The sequence below is a fragment of the Prinia subflava genome, chromosome 3, assembly GCF_021018805.1.
Source record: "Prinia subflava isolate CZ2003 ecotype Zambia chromosome 3, Cam_Psub_1.2, whole genome shotgun sequence".
Lineage (NCBI taxonomy): Eukaryota > Metazoa > Chordata > Aves > Passeriformes > Cisticolidae > Prinia > Prinia subflava.
The window spans coordinates 19,290,328-19,314,510 of NC_086249.1; the positions used below are offsets into that span (position 1 = coordinate 19,290,328).

A 24,183-nucleotide genomic window follows, 5' to 3' on the forward strand; every position below is an offset into this window, starting at 1 on the left:
CATTTCTAAATGGGACTTGATATAAAATGGGACTAATCTGATTCAGGATTAGACTTACTACTGTATCATATTTACAATGATATCCAGAGAGAAATCAAACCTCAAGCCTAGTGGATTTCATAACAGAAGCTTCACAAGTCAGGTCCATCTGTGATACTTCAGAAAAACCCATTTGGTTTTGCTGGTGGTTGCAGATGCCTCAATTGATTGCAAATCTGAGTCTGAAAGACTTCTGAAAGACCTGTCTGATGAGTCACAGAGGTTCCCAAGGGAATCAAGAAATGATCTTGCAGCATTTTGGCATTGCATGGCTGCTTTTCCAGACTGATTTAACCATCAGTTAGGAGGTTGTAGGACACAGCAAGGATGTGACTACGATATTTTGTTTCCCCAAGGTCCTCCACAACTCCTGCTGGCCCTGTGCAACCTACAGCTCTAAACACAACTGTCCATAGAACACCAGTCCTGAGCCTGTACTGTGTAATGCTTAGCTGGTAGTAAACAGCACCTCACATAGGTGTGCTATGGTAAAGAATAATGATTTCGCCCAGTGTGACCAAAGATTTACATGGAGAAACATGTGAAATCCTGTCAAATGAAATTCAGCACAAATGTATTTTTTAAAGTCAAACTCATAAGTATGACCTTCAAGTGACAGCTCTTTTTTAAACTGTAATTACTTTTTTTTTTTCAGTGGGAAAAAGCAGAAACAATTCATTTTGAGTCTGTCAAAATGCTAGTTTGGACAGTGGCATTTCCATTAACTGCAATTACTGACTTTGACAAGTTCTAGAGTAGAAAAGAGATACTCTTTTACCTCTAACATTTTGCCTTTTTCTGTTTTAAATTAAGATCCAGCTGTATGATGGTACTCCAACATATTTGTATGGTCCAAAGCATGATAGTGTAGTATTAGTTCCCTGGAGTCCAAAAAAATCCTTTCTGCAAGCAGCTTCAGGAGTTAGGACATCTGGAGTAGCCTCAGTCCCAGTTCAGTGCCATACCAAACAGACTTGATCTGATCTACTGAGTGCAGTAGGCTTCTTCTGGGGAGAAATAGCTGAAGTGACAGCACCTCTCCCCTCCTTAAATTCAGTGAGCATTAATTCAATTCCTAGGAATCACGACAAAAATTATGGTAGCAAAATGAAAAATAATGTTAGTGGAAAACCTCTAAATGCAGGATATAATGCTGTATAAAATCAAGGAGGCTTCTGACTAGTCTCTGCTCTGGTGATGTACAAGCATAGGACAGTGATGATGGAGGCCTCTGAGCTCCATAGAATGAAAAAAATCCACGGACAAGCTAGAGGAAAGGACTGAGTGACTGTACCATGTGCATAATAAACCCATTATCAATTCAGAATATTGCCCATGCTCGTTAAAATAAAAGCTCATTAATTAGAGAATAATGATATGTTGCCATCCTCATCATACAAATAGAGCTCAAATAGCAGTATTTATTATGGTGGGCTCTAAAAGCACTAATCCAACACAGAACATTCAAATAAGACTGAAAAGCACAGGTGTTGTATTGACAGAAAGCAGAACATAAAAAATCCTGGAGAACAAAGAAGAAAAAAATCACCAGGCAATGTATAAGAAATTCCTTGAGCATATTAAAATTGAAAGGTGTCATGTATGGCAGATCCTCATTACATTAAGGCTGCAAGAGACTGCTAAAGAGGATGGAATGCTAAAGAGAGAGCTGAGGAGGAGTAGGAAAGCTAAATGAATGATGTGTTAGTACCCTTGCTATCAGAAAAAATCACAGACATTCTTATCTCAAGGGCACTTGTTTTGGAGCCATAAAGTGACATTAACTAAGGTAGAAAGTCCTTAAAGAGAGATTAGAGGGCAGCCTGAGCAATTTAAATTGGATCTAAAAGGCTGACAGAACCAGACAGTTCATCACAGCAGTCCATGAGCAATAAAGAGAGCACTAATACAGTAGGTTTATGATATACACATAAAAATGCCACTGGCTTTGAATGACAAAGTCAATATGCTATCTAATCTTATTCCACAGCAACCCCAATCCACCTTTCTGCTACACCTGCAAGTGTAATGCATTCTCAACACTTATGTCCAAAGTTCTGCTCAGTGTCAGCCTCTGGTGGGTGCAACAGCTGCCAAGAAAAGACAATACTGTAAAAGGCAGAGGGAGGTCCTCTGAAGCCAAAGGCTGGTTAGCCTGACACGAATCCCAGGAAAAACAATGGAAAACAAGAGTTTAGAGCTGAGGAGCAATTAATATATAACTGCAGGACTAAAACATAATTGCTGCCACCTAATAACATTTGAGGAATACAGATCTTCTTAAACTCAAGTTGGGTTGACAGACTTACCCCTTCAGAAGTGAAATAACTGAGCTTTATACTTCATATAATGTGGACCAAGAATTGCCCAGCAGAGATCAACAGAGGCAGATCATCAATTCATGGGGAATTCCTCCAGCCTCAGTAAACAACTCACTGTTTCCCAGTGTGCTCGTCAGTACCCTGGCAGCAGCTACAAAAGCACCGCTGGGAAAATTTGCAGAAAATTCATGGATTAAGGGAATAGTAAATAATATTCAAGAAAAAGCATTTCCCCTCAGACTGCTTTCAAACATCTGTGTTTAATACAATGAAATTCAGGCTTCTGCATCAGGGCATAAGGAATTCACACCAGGCACAGGAAGGGTACCACCTGCTGCAAAGTATTACTGGCAACTGAATGTGACCTTTCCATTGCACATGGTAGCATGGAAGGCTCAGTGCTCCTACAAATGAGGAAGTAATAGGAGTATGCAAATGTGGGATTTTTTCACTGTCTGGCTGTGCTGAGTCTGTTGAAGGAATACTGAATACGTGCCAAAAAGAGGGATGAGTGAATGGACAAGGTACAGAACTAAAGCACAAAACATACCTTATGAGTAGAAGTCCACTCTGTTTAAATTATCAAGGTAAGATCGAGGAATAATTTGATCAATGTGCATAAATATTATACGGAGAAAGATGATGCATACCTCATCTCGACTTTTAAATCTAATAAAGCAAGACCAAGTAAGGACCAATGAAACTAAAGGTCAGTAAATCCCAGCTGGAAATCAGACATGATCTGTGACAAGAGACGTGGCCTGCCATGGATCATACTAATTAAAAAAAAGGTCTACTAGTTAGCATGTCTTTGGGGAAAATAAATCTTGCTAAACACAAGTTTGGCCGTCAAACACAGCCCTTCAGAAGTGAAATACCTAGGTTTTATATCTGATGTGAAGCAGCCTTTAGCTGGATCAAGATTACTTACTTTCTGAACGTGGCATAAATTTACATAATTAATTCTGGATTAAAGGATTTCAAGCTGCATGATCATTTGGAAAGTGACTCCATTTGAATGTTTTAGGTTTCTGCTGAGATTTTGTGGAGAGAGATGGTCTCTGAACAGAAAAAGACAACTGTACAGGTACAATGAAACCTAATTGTCAGTGCTGGTAGATGGTATTTTGTGCTGTATGCTCCTTGTCTTTGCCTTACAGCCATGGCATGAAAAAAAAAAATCAGAGCCAGACTTAATGCCATAATTGCTTTGGCTTTCACTTGCAGCAAATCTAACACGGAGAAATTCATTGGGTGCAATAGCCCAGGTTGCTGTGTGCTAAGGGTGAAGCATCTGCTGCCAGGAGTCCTAACTGAGTAAATGATGTTTTAATGTCCTTGGGACATCACCATACTGCACAATAACTGTTATGGTGAACCACCTAACAGCTGAAGATAGGACACTTTTTATTAATTTAAGTTTAATATTAAATAGAACATTAAAATTGTCCTATTATTAAAGCTACTAGTAGACCCGAAGGTTCAAGTGCTCAGTGTTTTCAAGTAGTATAATTCACATATGTTGTCTTGTGTAAAAAAAGTCTGATTGACATGTTTTTTTCTGGGAGGTGTTTAATGCCATCCCAACCCAGCTGTGCAGAAAACAATTGTGTAGATGTGTCCCTTTAGAGCCCTTTGCTGTCTCTTTCTTCAAACAGTCCTTTATGGATCAGTCTCTTCAAAGCCCTAATGAGGTCTGAAACTGCATCCTGCACTGAGCACTGCTGATACTGCTTTGAAGACCTGTGCTGCTCTCTAGGCCAGGAGTAAGTCATAGCTTTTGACTGTAAATTCATTCCTATTTGGAGCTATAGGACAAATCACTTCAACGCTTGGGTAAGCTCTTTGTTAGAATGAGAACCAACAGATTTTGCAATCTGGGTACCCTTTCTTTTAACAAAACCATGGTAATTCATGAAACCTGAGTTCAATGCTTATTTATAATCTATTCAAGCAATATTATCCATGGGAAAAAAAGAAGAAAGAGTCTCAAAGTTTCCTATAGTCACAGTGAGTTAACCGAACTCATGCAAGTGTTTCAGACACTCAGAATGGGCAAGCAGAGTCCTAGGTCTCATCAATGTCAACTAATGTTCCAGGGGATACAGTTACTGTGTCTGGGCACATGTTCCACTCAACTACTGGCTTGAATCTGTTTTTTCCATTTCCTCTGTCAATGTAAGTCTTGGCCAACAAAGAAATCTCACGTCAAGACTTTGATTTCTTCAGACTTTCATGTCATTCTTTCTAGAGACACTGGTAAAAGTCCTTTCAGAACAAAGTATTTCTTCTAGTCCAGCTGGAAGATCATTCTTATAATTCTGCTAGGCAAAAGGGTCACCACAAAAAGTAATTTGTTCTCATTCCTCCTAACTTCTGTGTGGAGCAACATCAGTCCTTCATAGTGCACGGAAGTTCACTTTGGGGATAAAACTCTGTGACTGGTTAGTAAAGCATTTGTGAAGATAGCTGACTACCCAGAAAGAAATGAAATAATAAACTATGCTATGATTATCATGCCTTTGAAGTCAGATCCTACCTTGGGATAAATGGAATTTTTTAATATATCCACTTGTTTCCTCATCTCACTTTGTGAGTGCCTTTAGGAAACTCTCAAGATGCTCTTTGTCACCAGCTCCATTTGTGAGAAGTATCAGGAAAGGCCAGTCCTGGAAGAATCTTTACATCCTTTTGTGCAACAAAGACATGCTGTGTCTTTGTAACAGATACTGGTGTCTGACATCTTGGTAATTCAAGGGATAATTGTCACCTGAAGTTGCTACAGAGAGACATTATATGAGCATTTAATGGAGCCTTCCCTAAGATTCCCACTATAGGCTGAAAAATCGACTTTTCCCCAACTGATAGAAGTACTTCATAAATGAGCTTTATAAATTCAAAAAAGTTCTTTTCAAATACAGCTTTTGTTGAAAAGCAGCTCATAAATGACTGTATTAAAAGTGACTTTTATGAAAAATTCAATGTGTTTGAGGGCAGACAAGAATACTGTGGGTTTGGTCATCAGGCAGTGTGTGCTACCACAATTCAAAAGAATCTCAGCCATTCTTTACTTAGTAATTAATAACCACAACACCTTTGTTGTGTTTTCTGCATGCAGTTTATTCACCCTTCTTCTACCAGCCTTGTCAGGGCAATCATTTCCCAGCACATTTTCTAGTGGTGAGTCCAGTTAGGTCTTTCTCCCTTTAGCTGTAGAGATATCTAAATAATACTCCATCTATTGTCTGCTTAGTTGATGCTCTCAGCTGATGGCAAGCTGTTATCTTCAAACTGATGAATAAGCAATTGTCTCTTATTGCCCTGGTGGAGAAATAGCTGTGTTTGCTCTATTGACCCCCATATTTCTGTGTGTGGCTCAAGTTGTGTCCCTCTCAATTCTGTGTCCCACAAAGGCACACCTCTTGCCTTCTGTTCACAACAAATACATCTCCAGTGCATTTGTAATGCAGAGTAGGCAAGGTTTTGCAGTTGCCTGGCATTCCTCTGTTTTCCTTGTGATTCTTCCCAAATGACTAATTTTCCCACTAGCCATAGCTAATAGCTGTTCTGATACTGTTTAATTCTGTATACCACAGATCAGCTGAATTTTTCAGACAGACCTCTAGTTTAATAGACACAAAAATTGATTAGATAAACCATTAGGCTCAAAGGTCAATGTCATCTAAGGCATTATTTACTTTTTTAAAGCCTTGCACTGTCAACTTCCAGCCAGGCAGGCAAGCCTAAATGTAAAGCTGGAGAAGGGGCCAATTCATTTTTACCTCTTCACAACGTTCATCACCAGCATGGAGGAAAGAACTGTTGGCTGGGAGGTGCACAAGTGTAATAAAAGACTTTAGGTGTTGCTAGGTGAAGCCAATTTGTATTTGTTTTTGTTTTGTGGAACAGCATATGGCAGCTTTTCACTGACTCTGAGGTCAGTCATAGAGTAGTACACACCACCATGTCTCTAACCTGCGAATCATTAGCACAACACATTTTTCAGCCCTTGCACTGTGCTTTGCCTTGGTGTCTAGAAGAGCTCTTATTTTTCACTCATGCCAAAGTTCAAAGCCTCCAGTGTAACAGCAACCTGCAAATTGTCTGGGAGTCAACCCAAAGATGCTCTGCTCAGTGACCCTGCAACTTCACACATTTGCCTTCTAAGATCCTTGGGAGCCTGTCTTCCCCATTTAATCACAATGCTTTTACTGCAAGACACAAAGAGAGGTCCAGCAGCTGCTCATCAAGAATCCAAATGAATGGGCAGAAACTGAGTGACCTCAGCCCAAAGAAAAGACAGGTCTTTCATCCTCTCACACAGAAATAATATGAAATAGGAAATATTTGCTCTGAAGGATAGATTAGGATTCCCTAATGGTTTTCTCCCTGTTTTTTGCAGGACCACACAGTGCTTGCAGTGAGAGAGAAACACCAGAGAGGCTTCTGTATGTGCTCAGAGGGCAACTGAAAAGGGAACAGATGGGCATTTCCCCAGAAGTGACCACAGAAATAGCCTCATGAGCTATTTGATTAAGAAAATGAAGGAATTTGAGGGACTTAAGAAAACTTATCAGGGAAGATATTAAGAAAAAAGGGCTTCAAAACCAGACTGTTAAAGCAGTTATGGAGAAACAGGCCAAAAATGCAGGGAATTTTGTCAAAGAGGCAGCATCAGTACAGCAGTTCTCAGCCTGTATCCCACCTCTTGCCATAACTTCCCACTTCCATTCCGTAGCTTATGGGAAAGCCCGTATTTGGGGTAGACAAATCCATGAACCAGAGCAAGACACAAAATTAGCTCTACTTGATATGGTCTCCCGAAAAGTCACAATACCCCAGCAGAAGAGAGTGGTCTTCTGACAGCCAGAGGTATTGGAAACCTTTAGGAGGACTTAATTTCTTATCTTTTTTCTTTTCATTATTTTTCTGTTGTACTTATTTGCACCCACACACTTTAATTCTTAGTACCTTTTGTAAAAAAAGCACTGCAAAAAAATTCAGTAAAATTTTGCCTTGCTCCAAAGTGATACACATTTTGTTCGGGATTGCCCTGCACCTTTTTTTTACCTGAACAAAAGAGTGCAAAAAGAAGTAATTGATCTGATCTTGTTCAATATTGTGCAAGACACAACAATGGCACATGCAGACAACACAGTCTGCCCTTTGCAGGCATCTTGCAAAGGTGTGCACCTTGATTATCTTCTGCCTTGCAGCAGCATAGATTCTTAAAACAAGACAGCTCAGATCACTCAGAATAAGGGCAGCACAGACATCCTAATAAAATCTACAATTTTCTGCAGTGCCAGCTGCCCTATTTTCAGGTAAATGATTCTGAATTTCCTGGCCAGCTCTGTATGTGGAATGAATGGCACAGGTTCCTCTGGGCATAGCCTGGAAGCTGTCCTGCCTGCTCACCAGCTCTGCCTGTGCCTGCATCTCTGCACGTTCTGGGCAGCCAGACACCTTGGCCTGGCCAGTCCCATCTCTGCTGGAATGCCCAGATACAGCTTCAGAGGCACTGGTAAAATAAATGGAAGCAAGACTGGGTTTATGGACAGGATCTGTCACAGGTCACTGACCCAGATGGAGAAAATGAGGAAATGGATTCTTAAACAAGTAGCTATAAATAAGTAAACATGAAAGTTAGTAGTATCTGATATTTCACCCTAGGAGACACATATCCTGTGCTGTCCATGCTGAAACACACCTAGAGCCTTCTTAAACTATAGATGGTAAATTGTTAATAGGAGAACTTTGCCCAGTTTAACCAACTCACAGTGATTTGTGCTAGGCTGTCCATTTCAAATGAACTGATCACCGAGGTAAAAATTCTGGCTTTATAGATGGACCTCCACAAGCATCCTCCACAAATGATACAGAACACATCCCCCAAAAGATTTGTTTAAGTACATAAAATTAGCAATTAGCAAACAACAATAAAAACTCATATGTGTTAAGAGGATAACGCCATTGAAAAGCAACAAAATTAAATGGTACGTAATTAAATAGTGGAATGTATCATTTATGCTCCCCAGCCACCAACCCTGCTGGCAAGGGCTGCTCCAGACAGGAGCTCAGGCTAATGGAGCCACGAGTTCAGCAGGTTCACCTTATCTGTACCACACAGCACCTGGCCAGTAATTGCACACACTGTGAGCAGCTGCCCTCCAGTCACAGGTATGGGGGCCTCCCAACAGTGTCCTTGCTCTCTCAGGCCACTTCCCATCAAGAAAGCCCTGACCTGACTATGAGAAGGGGAGAAGGCAGTGAACACTGGCAGAAGCACCACTGAAAATGAGATTGACTTTATTGGAAATATTTTCTTCTGTGAGATTGTCAGAAAACCACTCTGGAAATGCTGGAGGCTGCATGTTTGTGAGGTGAACTCATTACTCCCAGGGCTGAGGAAAGCTTCCTGAAGGCAATGAGCTGCAATACCTGGTATGAAGTAGGTGTGCACACAAATTTGGCATTTACCTGCTATTCATGTGTTTGATTTTGAAACGAAGTGAAAAAATTGCATAAGTAGGCTTAAAAGCCACCGTATGATGGTGGTCATTGTAAGTATAGCCTGTTCCTGGGTAGCACTCTCTGTTCCTGCCCAGTGGGGTTGTTCTCTACATACTCTTTCTTGATGCTGATTCCCTCCTCTCAGGCAGGTATGTATATCCAAATGCCTGGACCAGCAGGATGCTTTACATGTTGATGTGTATATCCTTCAGCACCCGACATGCAACACAGAAATGAGAGGTCTTTCTTCCCAACCATGGAACCTTCAACAAACACATTATTTTACTTAGCAATGGCATGAACATCCAGCTTTACTTTCCAAGCTGACAAGGCATAAAGGAATGAATTAAATGACATTTATTCTGGATCATTTTTACTGACAACAGTGAAAGTTAAATCTGTCTGCAATTTACCCATTTCTGCCAGTATCTTCCTGAAGTGCAGAATGGCTTTGAAAGACAGAAACTTTGGAGACAGCCAGCAATTGCAGGATTCCTCTAAATCAGGGTCAAACCTTGCACTCATCAACAAGTAAAGTGGTTTTGATAAACCTATTCAGAAACCTAGAGAAGCACAAGTTTCCCATAAATGCAAAGACAAAGCCTTTTACTTCGATCCGACTGAGGTTTTTGAGTTAATTGTGACTAAACAGGAATGAAACTGCAGTTCCCATGTGTGAATGTCATCTGACATCTGCAGTTTGTGGCAGAGACAGCCTTTGCTTTGGTCAGACTACCCCAAAGAGAGGAAAACCTCCATGCAAATGGGGAGGTGATCTTCCCATTATTCACCTGTGTTCTGATTTCAGGCGTGTTTGGGCTCAAGTGTTTTGTGACAACCAGAATGAGGTAGACAGAATTTGCTACATATTTGACATATCATCATTTGATAGTACATCTAACTGTGTTAAGAGTGCAGTAGATATTAAAACCACAAAGAACACCACATTGGATAGCATGATCAAACACATAGTAAGGTAGAGAGTATTCATAAAGGCTCAGAAGACAAAATACCAGAATGTGATCCACGTGCCAGTGGGCAGAATGCATTGAATGAAAGGGTAAATGGGACTAAGTCATTAGTATCATTTCATCAGTGCACAAATACCACTGCCAAATCAAAGCAGCTATCTATTTTCTGCCCAAGAGCCACACATTATTTTCCTTCATTACTCAATCTTCTTTAGTTTGATCCTATATAAGTTTAAAACTGTGGCAAAAAAATTACAGCCTGTATGGAAAATCGCTGTGGGATTGCAAAAGATATAAAGCTTGCCAAAGAAAATGAACTCTAAAAACTGTTTTCTTTGTTTATGTGTTCTACCCAGGCCCTCTTGTTTATGTAAGGCTCAACATATGATCAAGTTACCTTGCGTCAGCCAGGCTGTGGTAATTGTCTGTGTGTGCACTTTTGGCCCGCAGCAAACGCACGAAAACTTAACCTGGTTTAAGCCCCTTTCAGTGCAGGCCTAGCCCAACGTAACTTATATTCCCTGTGGGGTGGGAGCATGCACCTACCTCAGACACAGTCACACACTGCATCTCAGGAGCCTCATGCTCTGTCTGAGACCCAGGATGATGAAAGGCACCCTAAAGGGCATTTGGGACAGCTTGTCTTTCCTTCTGCAGGTACATTGCACAGGCACAGGAATGAAGAGCTTACCTGCCATGCCTCCACCTTCTTTATGTCTGCACAGGACCCGTTGGTGAAGAGTCCCTTCCCAGGGGTACAGGTATAAATATCCTGCAAGGCGTGGGCGATGGAATACACTGCCAAGTACACGTTATAGGATATCCGCAAGTGTGTGTAGTCCATGTACGGTGTCTCCACGCTGGTGATGTTCTCATCCCCTGTGCATGGAGGTCGGAAGGCAGACGTTCCATTTCCAGCTCCCAGACCCTCTTCGTGGCCCTTGTGGAAAGAAGTTGCAGCAGGAGAATTTTTGGACCCATCAGGGAGATAGCAGTTAAATGTCTCCTCCCAAAACTCCTTGGCAAAGCCGTTGTTGGTGGACTTCTTGGGATGCACCTTCTGCAGGAACTCACGAAAGCCTGGGATCTGTCCTGCCTTCAGTGCAAACCCGATGGTGCTGCCGATGACACGGAAGAACTCCGGCATGGCTATTAGGGAGGAGCTGGCCCAGGCCTCGCTTGCCAGCCAGATCTTGCCAGTGATATTCCTCCTGACAATCTCTTTGATGAGAGGCTCCAGATCTGGGCCACTGGAAAAAACAACAATCACTCTTGCTGTGGAGTTCTGGATGACCTCTACCACCTGCTGGATCTCCTCTTCGTCTGAGTACTGGGAGATGAGCTCACTAAAATCAATGCAGATATCTCTCTCCTCCGCCTCTTCCCGAAATTTTTCAATCCCTGGCCGGCCATAGTCATCATCAGCTGCGATGGTTCCCACCCAGTTCCAGCGAAAGTACTCGATGATGTCTGCCATGGCTGTGGCCTGATGCTCATCGTTGGGGATTGTGCGCAGGAAGGACTTGAACTGGTTCTTATTGCTCAGGAGACGACTGGATGAGGCATAGCTGACCTGTCAGAGCACAGCAAACAAGCAAAACACACCATAAAGTGAAATGCCTGAAATAAATTGCCTGCATTTACCTAGCACCACTGTCAGCCTGGGAACCACATGTTCTTAGCCTGTGTTTGCAGGTGATCCATTCTGATCCATTCCTGCACGTTCTACTAGCTGTGCCTGTCCTAGAGAGGCACTCATACAGGAGCAGCTGCTCGGACCTGAGAGGCTGGAGCCAGCTTGTGCCCACCTGCAAGGTCAAGGATCTGAGGGAGAGAAATGGACGCTAGACTGGAGGAATGACAAAGATTTCTGTCAAATCTGTAAATAAAAAGAATGCGCCATCTAGATAAATGAGGGCAATGCACTGAATTAAGACAAAACACAGGCTTCCTCTGTCCTGAACCAGACATGAGATAGCAGGATGGTATTGCCACCCCAAAGCTACTCTGTCTTTCTCTCCTTGCCTTTGACATCCATCCCCATCTTTAAACAGGCTCCATCAGACACCATGTGCCTTCTATATACAATCCCTCTCAGTTGGCATAAGAGGAATGTGATGTATATCAGCCTCCTTGATCCTGCAGAGTATTATGGTAATGCTACTTTAGCAGTGTTTCCTGATTGCTGGCCAGAATCAGCAAAGAAACCAGTGGGCAGTCCATGCCTCACAAGCCACCATGTTTTATGGTTAAAATTGGATTTTATTTCCTTTTCTAAAACTATCAAGAAGCATTTTATTTTTCTAATCAGAACAAGTGCCACGTGCTCTTAAGATATAATTTGAATTATTTACAAGTAGGAAGAAAACCATAAACCCCAGATAATAACAGTTTAGAGAGCTGGAGAACTTCTAAAACACATTTTGAGATTGGTATCTGAATTCTTTAGGACTGACTCTCATTTGAAAAAGTCTTCTATAAACAGTTCATTCTGTACAAAGTGGAAATTTACAGAAAACCTTATCTTCTCCTTAAACTCTGTTATTTAATGTTTCTGCAAGAAGGAAGAAAAGGCAGTCTCATAGTGCAGTTTCAAGGGCCACAGGAGTAAATCCTCCTTCCACAGAGCTGTACTCTACCCTGGACAGGCTCTTGCCCAGTGCCACTCTCACCCCCATCAACCTTTTGCCAGCAGGTACAGGCAACGTGTCCCACTGCCATGTGGGCTGTGAGGGGACACTGAGGTGAGGTACTGAGAAACAGAATGGAACTTGTAACATTTTCAGTGTCTACGTCAACAGAATGAGTAATGAGCCGTACATTAATTGTAAAATACACCTCCAACTCCTGCTGAAATGCAGAGCCTAATAAGCCTGGATTTGCTAATGGCCTTCCTGTAAATGGCAGTGACAATTTCACTCAACATCTGCCAGTCTAAAAGCCTGCTTTCAGTTGTCATGCTTCAACCACCTGGCTGAGACTTCGTTCCAGAACTGAACCTCCTGACACCTACCCTTTTCTGCAGCCTCTAGATAAGGCTACTGCCTCACAGGACAAATGTCATTCTCTGTTTAAAGAGAAAGTCTGAGAACTGCAAACATCTCTTAAACTCAGCTGAACTCTCCAACCCTTCTGGGCTGCCCTCGTTCACCTGGTAATATGATGTGTAAATCAACAATGCTCCATACGGTGTCATCAGGATGTTTATTACATGCCAGCCCCTAATGCCACTCGGGGCAATACCAGACAGCACAGCTTCAACCATTCTTGTCCTGCTCAGAGACCAAAGGTCCAGTTTTTCAGACTCCTGCAAAGGAGTCAGACTGGTAAGTCTCAACAGACAAGACATATTACTGTGCACAGGGCAATCAAGAATCCTTCCTTCTTCATTCGTGGTGCAAATGGGAATTGGAGCCGTGGCTGAAGCAAAGATACATTTCTCAGGACAGACTGAGAGCACATTCTGACACAATCTTGTTATAAGGGCTCTTGTGAGCTCTGGCACCTCTATTAATTTTGGAAGAGGGATTGGAAGTGTTAGGCTATACAAGGTAACACGTAAATGGATAAGACCAAGCACCTTTTCCAAAGCTGACTTCAGTGTAGAAATCTAAAATCAAGAGCAACAACATTAAGCCAGCCTTGTACTTTGCTTAGGGTCTTGGCAGATCAACAAGACTCTTCAACAAAAGGATGGGACCATGGATGCTGCACTGGCTCCAACAGAGTCAGAATGCAGCCCAAAGGAAGCTGTGACACGGGAATTGGCACAACCACATCACCATGCAGATGACCATGGGACAAGGGGCATACCTACATGATTTCACAAATGTTTTGGATGCCCTAGGGCAAAAGAAAGGCAGATCAGCTCAGAAGAAACCTCCACAGCATCTGATCAGCATAAGCAACAACTTCACAGGTCACCTACCTGAATGATCAGAGATGCTGAGAGACCTAAAGACCAGCTGGCAATGACAAAGCTCTGCCTTAAGTGGGCTCTGTGGGACCTGGACCGGACCAGAGAGACACTACCGTGAAGTAACGACACAACTAAGGTGTCAGGGCTGGCAACCGTCATTGAGTGACCTAAAATACCAGTATTCACAGACTAAACCACTCCAGAGGACTCCAGTCCTCCCATACTAGGCTGCTGTTGGCCAAATGTTATAATGGCTGCTCAGTAACATTTGTATTTGGGGACTGCAAAGTGCTATTAAGACACATTTCTATCGTAACAATGACAACCACCCCTCTCCCACCCCCCATTTTATTGTTTCTCTCCTTAAAGTTCTACTGGAAATGGCAAAGATTCAGCAATCTCTGCAGAGTAGAGGAGCCGGCCACTTCTTTAACCTAAACAAGTGAGGTGGAAGCGTACCTGAGGTATGTAAAAGAGTCCCAGCAGATTGGCCACAGCAGTGGAGATGCCAGAGCCAGTTGCTCCCACAACTGCAATGGTAGAAGGGATATGTTCTGAGCAGTTACAGAATTCGTCCAGGTTCAAGGAGTCTATCTTGTTCTGGGCCACAAAACTCAGTGTGGCCTCCAGGGCTTTTGAGACTGTATTGCAAGTGTCAAATATCCTGTATCCCAGGGTCATGTTGGGAAGGAGAGTTGGGCTACTGTTTATTTCTTCTATGGCAAAGATCATAGCCTGGAGCCAGCGGAAGCCTCTGAAATTATACCTGGGGGAGCAAAAATAAAAACAAAATAGAGTGAGAAGGAGGAAAACAGAGGAGAGGAGACCAGGAATGAGGCAGAGTGAAAAATTCCAGATACAAAAGGCAAAATCAACTTATGCTATTTCTTGCATCCTTCAAAATTTGGAAAGTTTTGCTTTTGTCTCTACTGGTTACAGAAGAGGAGTGTTTATGCTATGAGGGTTAGTTCTGGCTTTCCACTTTTTGGTTTGGGCACTCACTCCAGAGAGGAACTTTTCTAAGTCTCCTAAAATCTGGGAAAGTTGAAAGCTAGCATGTCTGGAGTAATGACTCTGGCCTGTCCCTCGTGCTTAGGACCCTAAACTTGATCTCACAACCCCTGAGGCAATTGATGTTGTGATCCTCTGACTGAAAGCTACACCTACAGGTTTGCTTCCAGGCTCCTCTGACATGTTTCTGAATGCAGATGGCAGTGTCTGCTAAGTCTGTGCTGATGCTGCCTGGGACTTAGGCTCGGGGATACTCCCAGAGCGTGTCAGCTCCTCCTGGCTTTGGGCAGGCAGAGCCACAGCCCTGGCATACTTCTGGATGCAGAGGTGCCTGGGAGCTGTGCTCAGGGAAATTCGACCCTTCACATTGTGAGAGAGAGCGCAGTCAGACTGTTCATACCAGAGAACTGAGACATGCTAGAAATAGAAGTCCTAGTGCAAACTGATAACTTGTTAATTAGATACTTCAGTGCCTTCACTGAAGGAGTAACTTTTCTCATTATCATAGTTCTCTCACACATCTGCTTTAGACACGAACTCAGAAGATGTCCTCAGAGCTGGCCTGTGAAACTGAAGCTATTTTTGAAGTCTCTTCTCTAAGATGGAGAAGCTGAGTTTTCTGAATATCTTGCACCTGTGCATGGAACTAAGGCGGAGCTGCAGATTGGTGGCAACTGTCCTGCAGGAGCTGGGAGTCCGTGTTATGGCATCAGTAGCCGCTGAAGCAGGATGATTGCTTATCCAAAAAGGAGAGAAACTGCTTTGTGAAAAGCAGCAGCAAGAAAGTACCTTTGATACACATTATTCTGAAGTTTTACTGTGTTTTCTCCCATAAAGTCACCCTGGCAGCCAGTTGTGTGCTTGTGAAGCTGCCGTGTTTTAGGGCAATGCAGCTGGAATGGCAGAATCTTTCATCAGCTCAAACCCACCCTTCCTTGGAATGCACTATGGGTCAGGATTCCAGTTAGTTTGCAGTTTTGTGCTGAGTTGCAGGTGAAAACAGGAAAGTGTCAATGCTGCTATGCTTGAGATCCACTAGGAAAAGTGACAGGTCCCCAAACTGGAAAAGCCTGGGAAAATAGCCTGCATGAAAACAGACTCTATATGAAACGGTAAATTGTAGGTTTCACATGAGTTACATTTTGAAATGATTATAGAAATGTTTACATTACTGAAGTGAAGATTTCTAAAGACAAGCTTCATGAAATCACAACCTTTCAATCTCTGAGACGTATGACCTGAACATTTTTAATTGCTGGATTAAATTAATTGCTTCCAAAGTTGATGTTAGCTATATCTGACTTTTTCAAAGCTGAATGAACAAAGCCACATTACTTCCATTCCAGAAGTCTTATCTGATTCATCTGGGGTCAGAATTTCTACAGATATCACATCTAAGGTTTATCTTTAAGTTTTAAAAACTTCAATTATTCAATCTGATTTCATCTCTCCAGACATCTTTGGCCAAATTCCAAATGAGATTCAGCTCTGAGGTTATACCTCAAAGCCTAGACAGCACAATTTCAGTACAGATCTCTTCAGGTCAAAAAGTTGGAGTCCTTAGTTATCACTTATTACCAAAGGGACAGTTAGCTTTGTTAAGATTAGTCTTCGGAAGCTTTGGGACTGTGGGTTACGGATAGAAGTAACTTGGTCATTTAGAATTTTTTTTGCTTTAGTTCCAAACCATTAAAGAATGAGATGCAATGACAGAGCTCTGAAATAAAAGGGCAAGGCTCAGAGGGATCAAGTCAGTGAGTGCCGTGTACAGGAAGATGATGTGCTGGGCACACCATGTTGCCTCGTGGTCAGTAATGCAATGGGAAAATAAATGGATACAAGGAAGGGTTTTGCGACACATCTTTTTAAAAAGCTACACATGTTTACAGATATTTTAATATGACTAGGATTTAAAGCAAGGAGCCATATTCAGGCTCCTCATGTAAAAGAGAAAAATCTGATCACATTTTCTATAATTAAAGGGAAGGCTACTGAGAACCTTTGAAGTTCAAAGGTACCACTGTACTACTGGGAAAGACTTCACACATTTGAGTATATGTAAAAGCTAATTTAAGCCTGCTCACTTTAAATTATACAGGTGAAATACGACACAAAATTATTTTGCCTGTTTGAAAGGAATTTGGTTTATTTTTTTTAAATGCCACAAGGTGGTATCTTCAGATGGTACCTTTGAAAGCAGTGAATTGGATCATCTTGCCCTTCACTTTAAAGAAATATTTGGCATTTAATTCATAAATGCAGACTAAGGCCCATGATACACAGTTGCTTTTGTTTTCCTTTCTGACATGCTCCTTATTAGTGTATATTTACAGTATAAGCCCTCTAGTTCAAGTACTTGCATTTGAAAAGATTTTATTTTGGAGGGGAAGGAGAGTAGGGGCTGTTTTCTGGGACCTAGACTCCAAAAGATCTTTGAAATGCTTTCAATAATTTATCTTAAACTAACCTAGGCAAGAGACCTGCGGTTCTCTTCACTTGCACCTCTGCTGACAGTAGCACCAGCAGCTCAGGAGGAGGAGATCAGATGGGATGCAGACAGCACTCCTCACTCTGTCTTCTCTAACACCTGACACATCTTCAGGCAAGCTGTCATTTTGTCATCTGAGACAGCGTTGTATTGGTTCTGTAGCACAGATGTAGTCAGACAAAGGCCGTGCTGCTAAACTGCTCTAAATGAAGCAAGATCCTTCCAATTTCTGTGAATGGATATTTTGTGGACAATTTCTTTCCCACTGTACTGTAAGATCCCAGCAAGGGGCTGCAGATAGGTTCCTCCTGGCTTGATGTGCATGAGGTATTGCTAAGAGCAGCCTTTGAACCTGGCAGTAGGTCTCACTGATGCAGCTGACCTCCTGTGCTAGGCTGCTGCTGTGATTAATATGATCAGTCACTGGAATGCTCTGTCAACCATGCAGAAATTTGACTGGTAATTTCCATAAAGAAACTGTACAACATTTACTACCAGCAGCAAGCTTTCATTAGACTTCCAGAATATTTAAATAGCCACTGGTGTTTTCTTGATTGAAAAGAAGCAGCCTCCAAAGCTCATTTTCTGCCATATTACTTACAGGTATGTTCACATAGTCTTGCATTTTGTGAGATGTGATGCTATGAAAAGTGGCCATTAAGCTCTAAATGTGAGTTTAATGTAAATAATTCAGAGCCACAGGTATAGAGGGGAATTTTTATTTACACTTCTTCCTTAAAGCTTTCCCTTCTGATACTTGTTCTCCCACCTCTCAGAATATTCAACCCACTGATCTTTCTATTCCCAAGGAGGAGCACAAACTGGGAGAGGGCAATGGAAGACGATACCTCTCTGTAAACTGTCACCTCTGCAGAGGACAGCTGTGCAGCAGACCAGTTTGCCAGAAAATGAACATGTCTGTCAAACGCTGCTCAGGATGGCTTAAATGTCCCAGTCAGTGTTTCAAAGTAAGGCTATGCAAATCAAGCTGTCTGCATGGTTTAAGCTCCCCATAGCTCCACACCCTGTTTGTTTGTATGGTTTGGTTTTAACCTCTCCTACTGTCTGGATCCAGCAGGGAAATCGGTCCTGATCCTTGCTAGTCTCCATAAAGAAATAATTCACAGCCTCATGTGTATTCATGACCTTCATTTATCACACTTGCAAGGTACTAAGCAATGGAATATGAAGCAAAAAAAGAAGAAAGTTGTGTGAAAGCTCCAAATACAGCTTTTGCTTACCCTCCCATATCTGACAGGTACTTATACTCAGAAATGGTGGCAAAGCCTGCATACACCCTTCAATCACACCAGCACTCCTCTTTCTCTAGTGGTTGCATGCACATACTAATTTCTCTGTCCTCTCTAGATTTCCAGTACACTAATTGCATGTTATTGCTGCTACTACCACTGTTATTTCTAAGCTATGCAAGGGAGAGACCTTCAGTAATTTGTTGGATTCCTGCAGTCATAGGTATAATGAGTTGCTTAACTCATATACATAGGTATATGAGTTGCTCTTACAGTCAAGGACTGTGGGTGAGGGGAACTATGCAGAACAAAGAAAATCAAAAATTAAAAAATTACAATTCAAAAGGTGAATGTAAGAGAGAGAAAATGATATAATTACATCTAAGGGAAGAAATTCCAAATATCTTGTTATACATTCAGGTCTGCAATGGGATTAGCAAATACATTGGCAAGAGCTAGAATTAAAATTCTGTTCTCTCAGAGGACAGAGAAACTCAGTGAGCTGAAGAGTCCTGGAGCCATGCTCCGTGAAGTCTTGCACTATGACATGGGGACAATGTCTCACCACAGTTTCACAGCTTGAAAGCTTTGTGTCACAGTGTGGGACCTTGGCTAGACTGATGATCGGAATACAAGAAAACTGCTAATCTCCCTGAAATCAAGAAGGGGCAGAGAAATCATGTTATGAATAAGCCTCTGGGGGTGCTGACAGGGATGGAATGGGGGTCAGAGCTTGCTTGTGCTGTGCTCAATCTCTGCCTCCACCGCACATCAGATATGCATCAGCAAACGTTATAGGGAAAGTTGCTGCAGCAGCACCTGAGGCATACAAAGACAGGAGGTGTATTTATATCAAATGCAGGATCCTTGAATGCTGAAACAACAAACAGGAAACAAAACTGTTCTTGCTCTGTGTATTCCTATCTGACATTTAGTGTAGCAAAATCATGGGTATGTGTTCACTTCGGACTCTACAATTCAGTGTTTAGAGCATAAGGATGCATTTTCAGTAGCAACAGCACAAAAAGAATGGGGAACAGATTGTTACTGTTCCCTTTTCCTTTCACTGCTGAATTATGTATATAGTTTCTAAATAATCATGTGCCAGATATGTACAACAGGTTCAGGCCAGATATGTTTGCTGAGCTGGACAGAAAGGTGCTGACCAACAAGTGCATGAAGAACATAAAAACTGAGAAAGTGGAGAGAAAACTGTCCGCTTAGAGAAGCCCCCACTGTCCTATCCATTGGGAAGTCCATTTTGGGAGCACAGGTATGGAACTGAACACAGCTAGATGTCCAAAGAGCACTGATCAGGTTGAATAGTCCTCAAAAGAGAGGAAAACCACATTATCTTAAGTTGTTTGATTCTGAACTCTAAAAGAGACCACCCACAGGGTTTCAGTGGGACCCTTAGGTGTCATGGAGCTTTTCATATGGTCTGATGACTTGCTGCTGCAAGAGAGCATGATGAAAAAGAGAGTATGCTACTTATTCCAAAGTGATCTGGGTCTAATTTTCTTATGTGATCTGAGACACATTTTTCTATGTAGTAAAGAGATTAAAAACTGTATGCAGCCATCTGAAAAAGGGCTGGGTATAAAACTTATTAGCCTCAGCTTTGAAAAGATACAGCAGTGCTGGAGAAGGCTCAGAGAAGGGCAACATGGGCTGGTAAAGGTATGGGACAGATTTAGCACCTTTGGTTTGACCATGTAGAATCACATTTGTGCTTCCCTACAGATTTCTATCTTATTTGCTAATCTATTGATTTCCCACCCTACAGAAGTTTTTGACACTACAAGAGCGGGGAGGTTTACTTTGTGAAGAAACTAGAACCTATATTTTTTTTCTGCTCCCAAAAATAAGTTTGATAATTCCAGACTAGTCAGTTACCTGGAACTTAAGAAACTCACGTGTTATAATGTAAGATTTTAGCAAGCAACTTGAAGAATGTATTTGACTTCTAGAGTCAGTATGCACAACCCTGACACAGGCTAATGCCTGATCACAGGGCCCAAAACCAAAAATGACCACCATGGTTGTGTTGAGAGATTTCTATACAACTCCAGCAGGAGGAATTTTCTGACTTCAATACTGCTTAAAATAGAAAATCCTTTCAGGAAAAACATCTGCTCTCAATTTGACGTGTACCAATAACAAGGAATACACACAAACATTCCCACGTATTTATTACCTCCTTTTAATGACCTCCATCAGGTCATTAAAACCTGATGACCAATCTCAAAAAGTCTTCTCAATCCAATTTCTTTTGAATTAAACATTTCCTGCAAATGGACATTTTCTGGTAAAGAAGTGTGCAGTGAAGCAACTTCCAGTTATTTCTGGTCCAATCATCTCCTTGTTCCTTTTGTAGTTTCTTCTACCTCTGCAGCTAGATCTCTGACCTTCATTCTTTCTCCAACTGCATTATACTATCAACTCACAATTTATCCAACTCTCGAAAGGATATGTGTCACAAATGCCTGCCTCTGCAGACACCTTTTTACCTTTTGCACCTACATCTTCTTCGTGCAAGGGTAGGAAGAACAGGGATTTTATCCAGGCAAATTTCAGCTGGAGAATACCTTTTAGCAGATTGAATGCCATCCAGAAGGACCTCCCTTTGCATCCTTAAAACAGCTAGTCTGGCTTTTCAGGATTTGCCTGTTGTTGGCAGTGCTACCTCATTAACATGCCTTTTGGCAACCACACACTTGTAGTACTTGTGGCAGAACATTTCCCAGCCATCTCTTCCAATAATGTGACCATGTCAAGACAGTCACTGAGGCTGACCCAGAGTCAACAGAAATGAAAGCTGTTTAGTTTGCAAATATCTGCACTGTCCTGCCTGCCAGCTGGAGCAGAAGACAATACAGCTGAAAACATCCAATGCTTTCTAGCACTCCCTTTTTAAAATGATGCATTTGGGAGAGAAAAAAGCATGCTGAAAAGCTGGCAGAGATTCTTGCTCCATGAATTAGACAGTGCACATACATTTAGTTCATGACTTTCCTGTGCACACACAGAAGAAGCCAAAATAATCCCTGCTTATTGACACTTGTGTGTGCTCCCTGTGACAGGTTCATGGGGATGATCTCATAACCTAGATGGACGTGTCTTGCTCAGTGTCTCAGTGGGAAACCACACCTGAAATCTGTAACAGGAATGCTCTCGGCCATCCTTCATTGCCATTTGCAACAAAACTGCACTAGATTCTCAGCCTAGGACGAGAGGTCCAAATAATTCCAGATACACAATTCTTCCCATATGATAACAGTAGAAGTCCCATAACACTGAAGTGTTTTCCCATGCATTGATAATAAGAGAAATTGTTTTCATGTGCATTTCTCACTCCAGGGTTAACTCCCAAACACTTAAGACAAAACAAAGATGTGTTGTTTACACAAAAGAGAAGAACTCTCAGAGAGGAAAGCCTGGGCTCAAGTTTGTGGCTTTTACAAAGTCCTAAAGAGACATTTATATGTCATTCACTGGGATTTTTCAAAGGCCATGACCTATCTCACCTTCACCTATTCACTTGTTCAGGCAACTTAACAGTTTGTAAAGTCGTAGAAGACGACAGTAAAAATTGGAGAAAAAATAGATTTCTAAACTATTTGGCCATACATTAATTTAATCAAATGAACTAAAGGGCACTACTGGTAATTTTCTGTCCTGCTAGGGAAGCTAATTTTCAGATACTATTCAAGTGTTCCCTGTGAATGGCCAGATAGATCAGTGTACTAATATTTTGGCAGCTTCAGGTAGTAAAAAGATTGCCCTCTTTTAGCGTCCAAATAGTATTTATATTACTGTTTAACATACACACTTGTTTTTTTTCCCATTATTTACATAATACCTTCCAATTGCAAGCATCAGATTACAGACCATATTTACACAATTCAAAGTCAAGAAATGTGAAAACTTCCCCACCAAAACTTTTTATTTTCCCTTTTACCAGCTTACCTTATACATTCCACTGATTCCGGCCTTGATTTTAGATCCTGGTCTTTAGCAGCCACTCCAAAATGAATGGGGAACAATCCTCCAAGAATAATGTCTCCCTTCTTCTGTGCCCGTTGGTTTGGCCCATAGGCAGAAGTGTTCCAGGTAAACAGCAAAAGAATCAAGCAGCAGCTATATGAAGTCATTGTTCCTCTTTTCACCAGGGGGTTATAGGATGTAAAATTGGAAAAGATGGTGTAAGGAAGCAGATGTCAAAGCTTTTCCTTTCCTTAATACAGCACAGAGAGGATTTGGGGCACATGTTGGCAGGGAGATAAGCAACAAGGTGGGAGCCGCAGTGCTGGTGTTTCTCCCTCAGTCTTCTCCATTGCAGAAAATCAATTCAGCTGCCCTTCTCCCTTCATAAGTGAAGCATTATGGAGAGCCCATCTCTGAGAACTGTAAGAGAAAGATTTGAAAAGTGATTCCAGCTATACACCAGGATCCCACATTGCCATGATTGTTCTGCTTTATCAAGCCAAGCCCTCAATACATCCCTGAGGTTGCCCTCACTCAATAACCCACCTGGGATTTATCATAACCTTGGCAAAATCACCCAGGCACCCTGGTGACACAGTCACACCTCCTCAAACAATGTCAGATGCCCAATTCTCTGCCACATACCTAAAGTGGGTTGCTTAATCTTCCTATGGTTCTGTGTGACTCTGGTCATAGTAGATGCTGTAAAACCTGTGATCTGATCGGTGTCCATGAACAGAGCACACTGTGAGACCTGGGTGGGCAAGTGGGGAACAAGGAAGCATCAAATGCTGTAAGAATCAAGCCTTTCTCTTAAGCAAATAACCATAATAATCTTCTGGTGTTGGTCCATCTTCTCCTGTCCATTAATCATTCTTAACCGTCTAACTTTGAATTTATCCTTGCTAAAAATAAAACCAGGTCACCAGAAAGAGTTCTTTTGCATTGACAGGAAGAATGAATTCCAGGGAAGCATTTGAAACCAAGGTACTTCTCCATAATGAATCATGAAGGCTTGAAAGGTTCGGCAATCATGCCATTGAAAGTTCAGCTATAGCAGCCTTTGAAGCCTGTTTCCTGGGGATTAGAAATACTGCAGCTTCTCCATGCTCAATATATTTTCTCTGCACCACATCTACAGGCCTCCCAAAAGAAGAACTAACTTAATTATGGCATATAAAAATGGCTATGGCTACAGGAGAGGAGACAGCACAGAAAATTCACAATGACCAGCTCTTCAGGCCATTTGAAACAGGTCTAAAAGCTAGTAGTAAGAATCTGAAGTTAGTTAAATTTAGAGTACAAGCTAGGCATACATTGCTGATCCTGAGGACAATTAATTTCTGAAGCAAGTCATCAAGAGTTCCTAAGTGCTGAGAACCCTTTTATGAGGCTAACTTATTATCACTAAATGCAGCTATATGGATTTGATCTTCACCTAGGTCAAATAGAGAAAAGGAAAAACTGCAGGGAAAAACAGTGAGGCTTCTTCTGGTAGCCAGTCAGGATGATCATGCATGCTGTATGACCACCAAGCATGTGGAACTATTTCATACATTTTCATTACAATGAAGGTTCAGATGCAGCAGTCAATGAGAGAGGAGAGACAACACTCCTGTTATCATGCCTCTGTGGTCACTGCACTTAGCTGGGCAGACACTGCAATTCTCTGTGGCAGGTCCAC

The 24,183-nt window shown here is 41.9% G+C and overlaps 1 protein-coding gene across 2 annotated transcripts in view; it reads right to left on the minus strand.

Moving 5' to 3' along the window:
• CASR (calcium sensing receptor) overlaps positions 1-22,666 on the minus strand; it is a 40,478-nt gene extending 17,812 nt beyond the window's left edge. For both annotated transcript variants that reach the window (XM_063393480.1, XM_063393479.1), the window contains exons 1-3: positions 22,482-22,666; positions 14,223-14,529; positions 10,536-11,417 (exon numbers count right to left, since the gene is read on the minus strand). In XM_063393480.1, coding sequence (XP_063249550.1) covers positions 10,536-11,417; positions 14,223-14,529; positions 22,482-22,666 — 1,374 coding nt within the window. The remainder of the gene's footprint in view (positions 1-10,535; positions 11,418-14,222; positions 14,530-22,481) is intronic.
• Between the last annotated feature and the right edge of the window lie 1,517 nt (positions 22,667-24,183).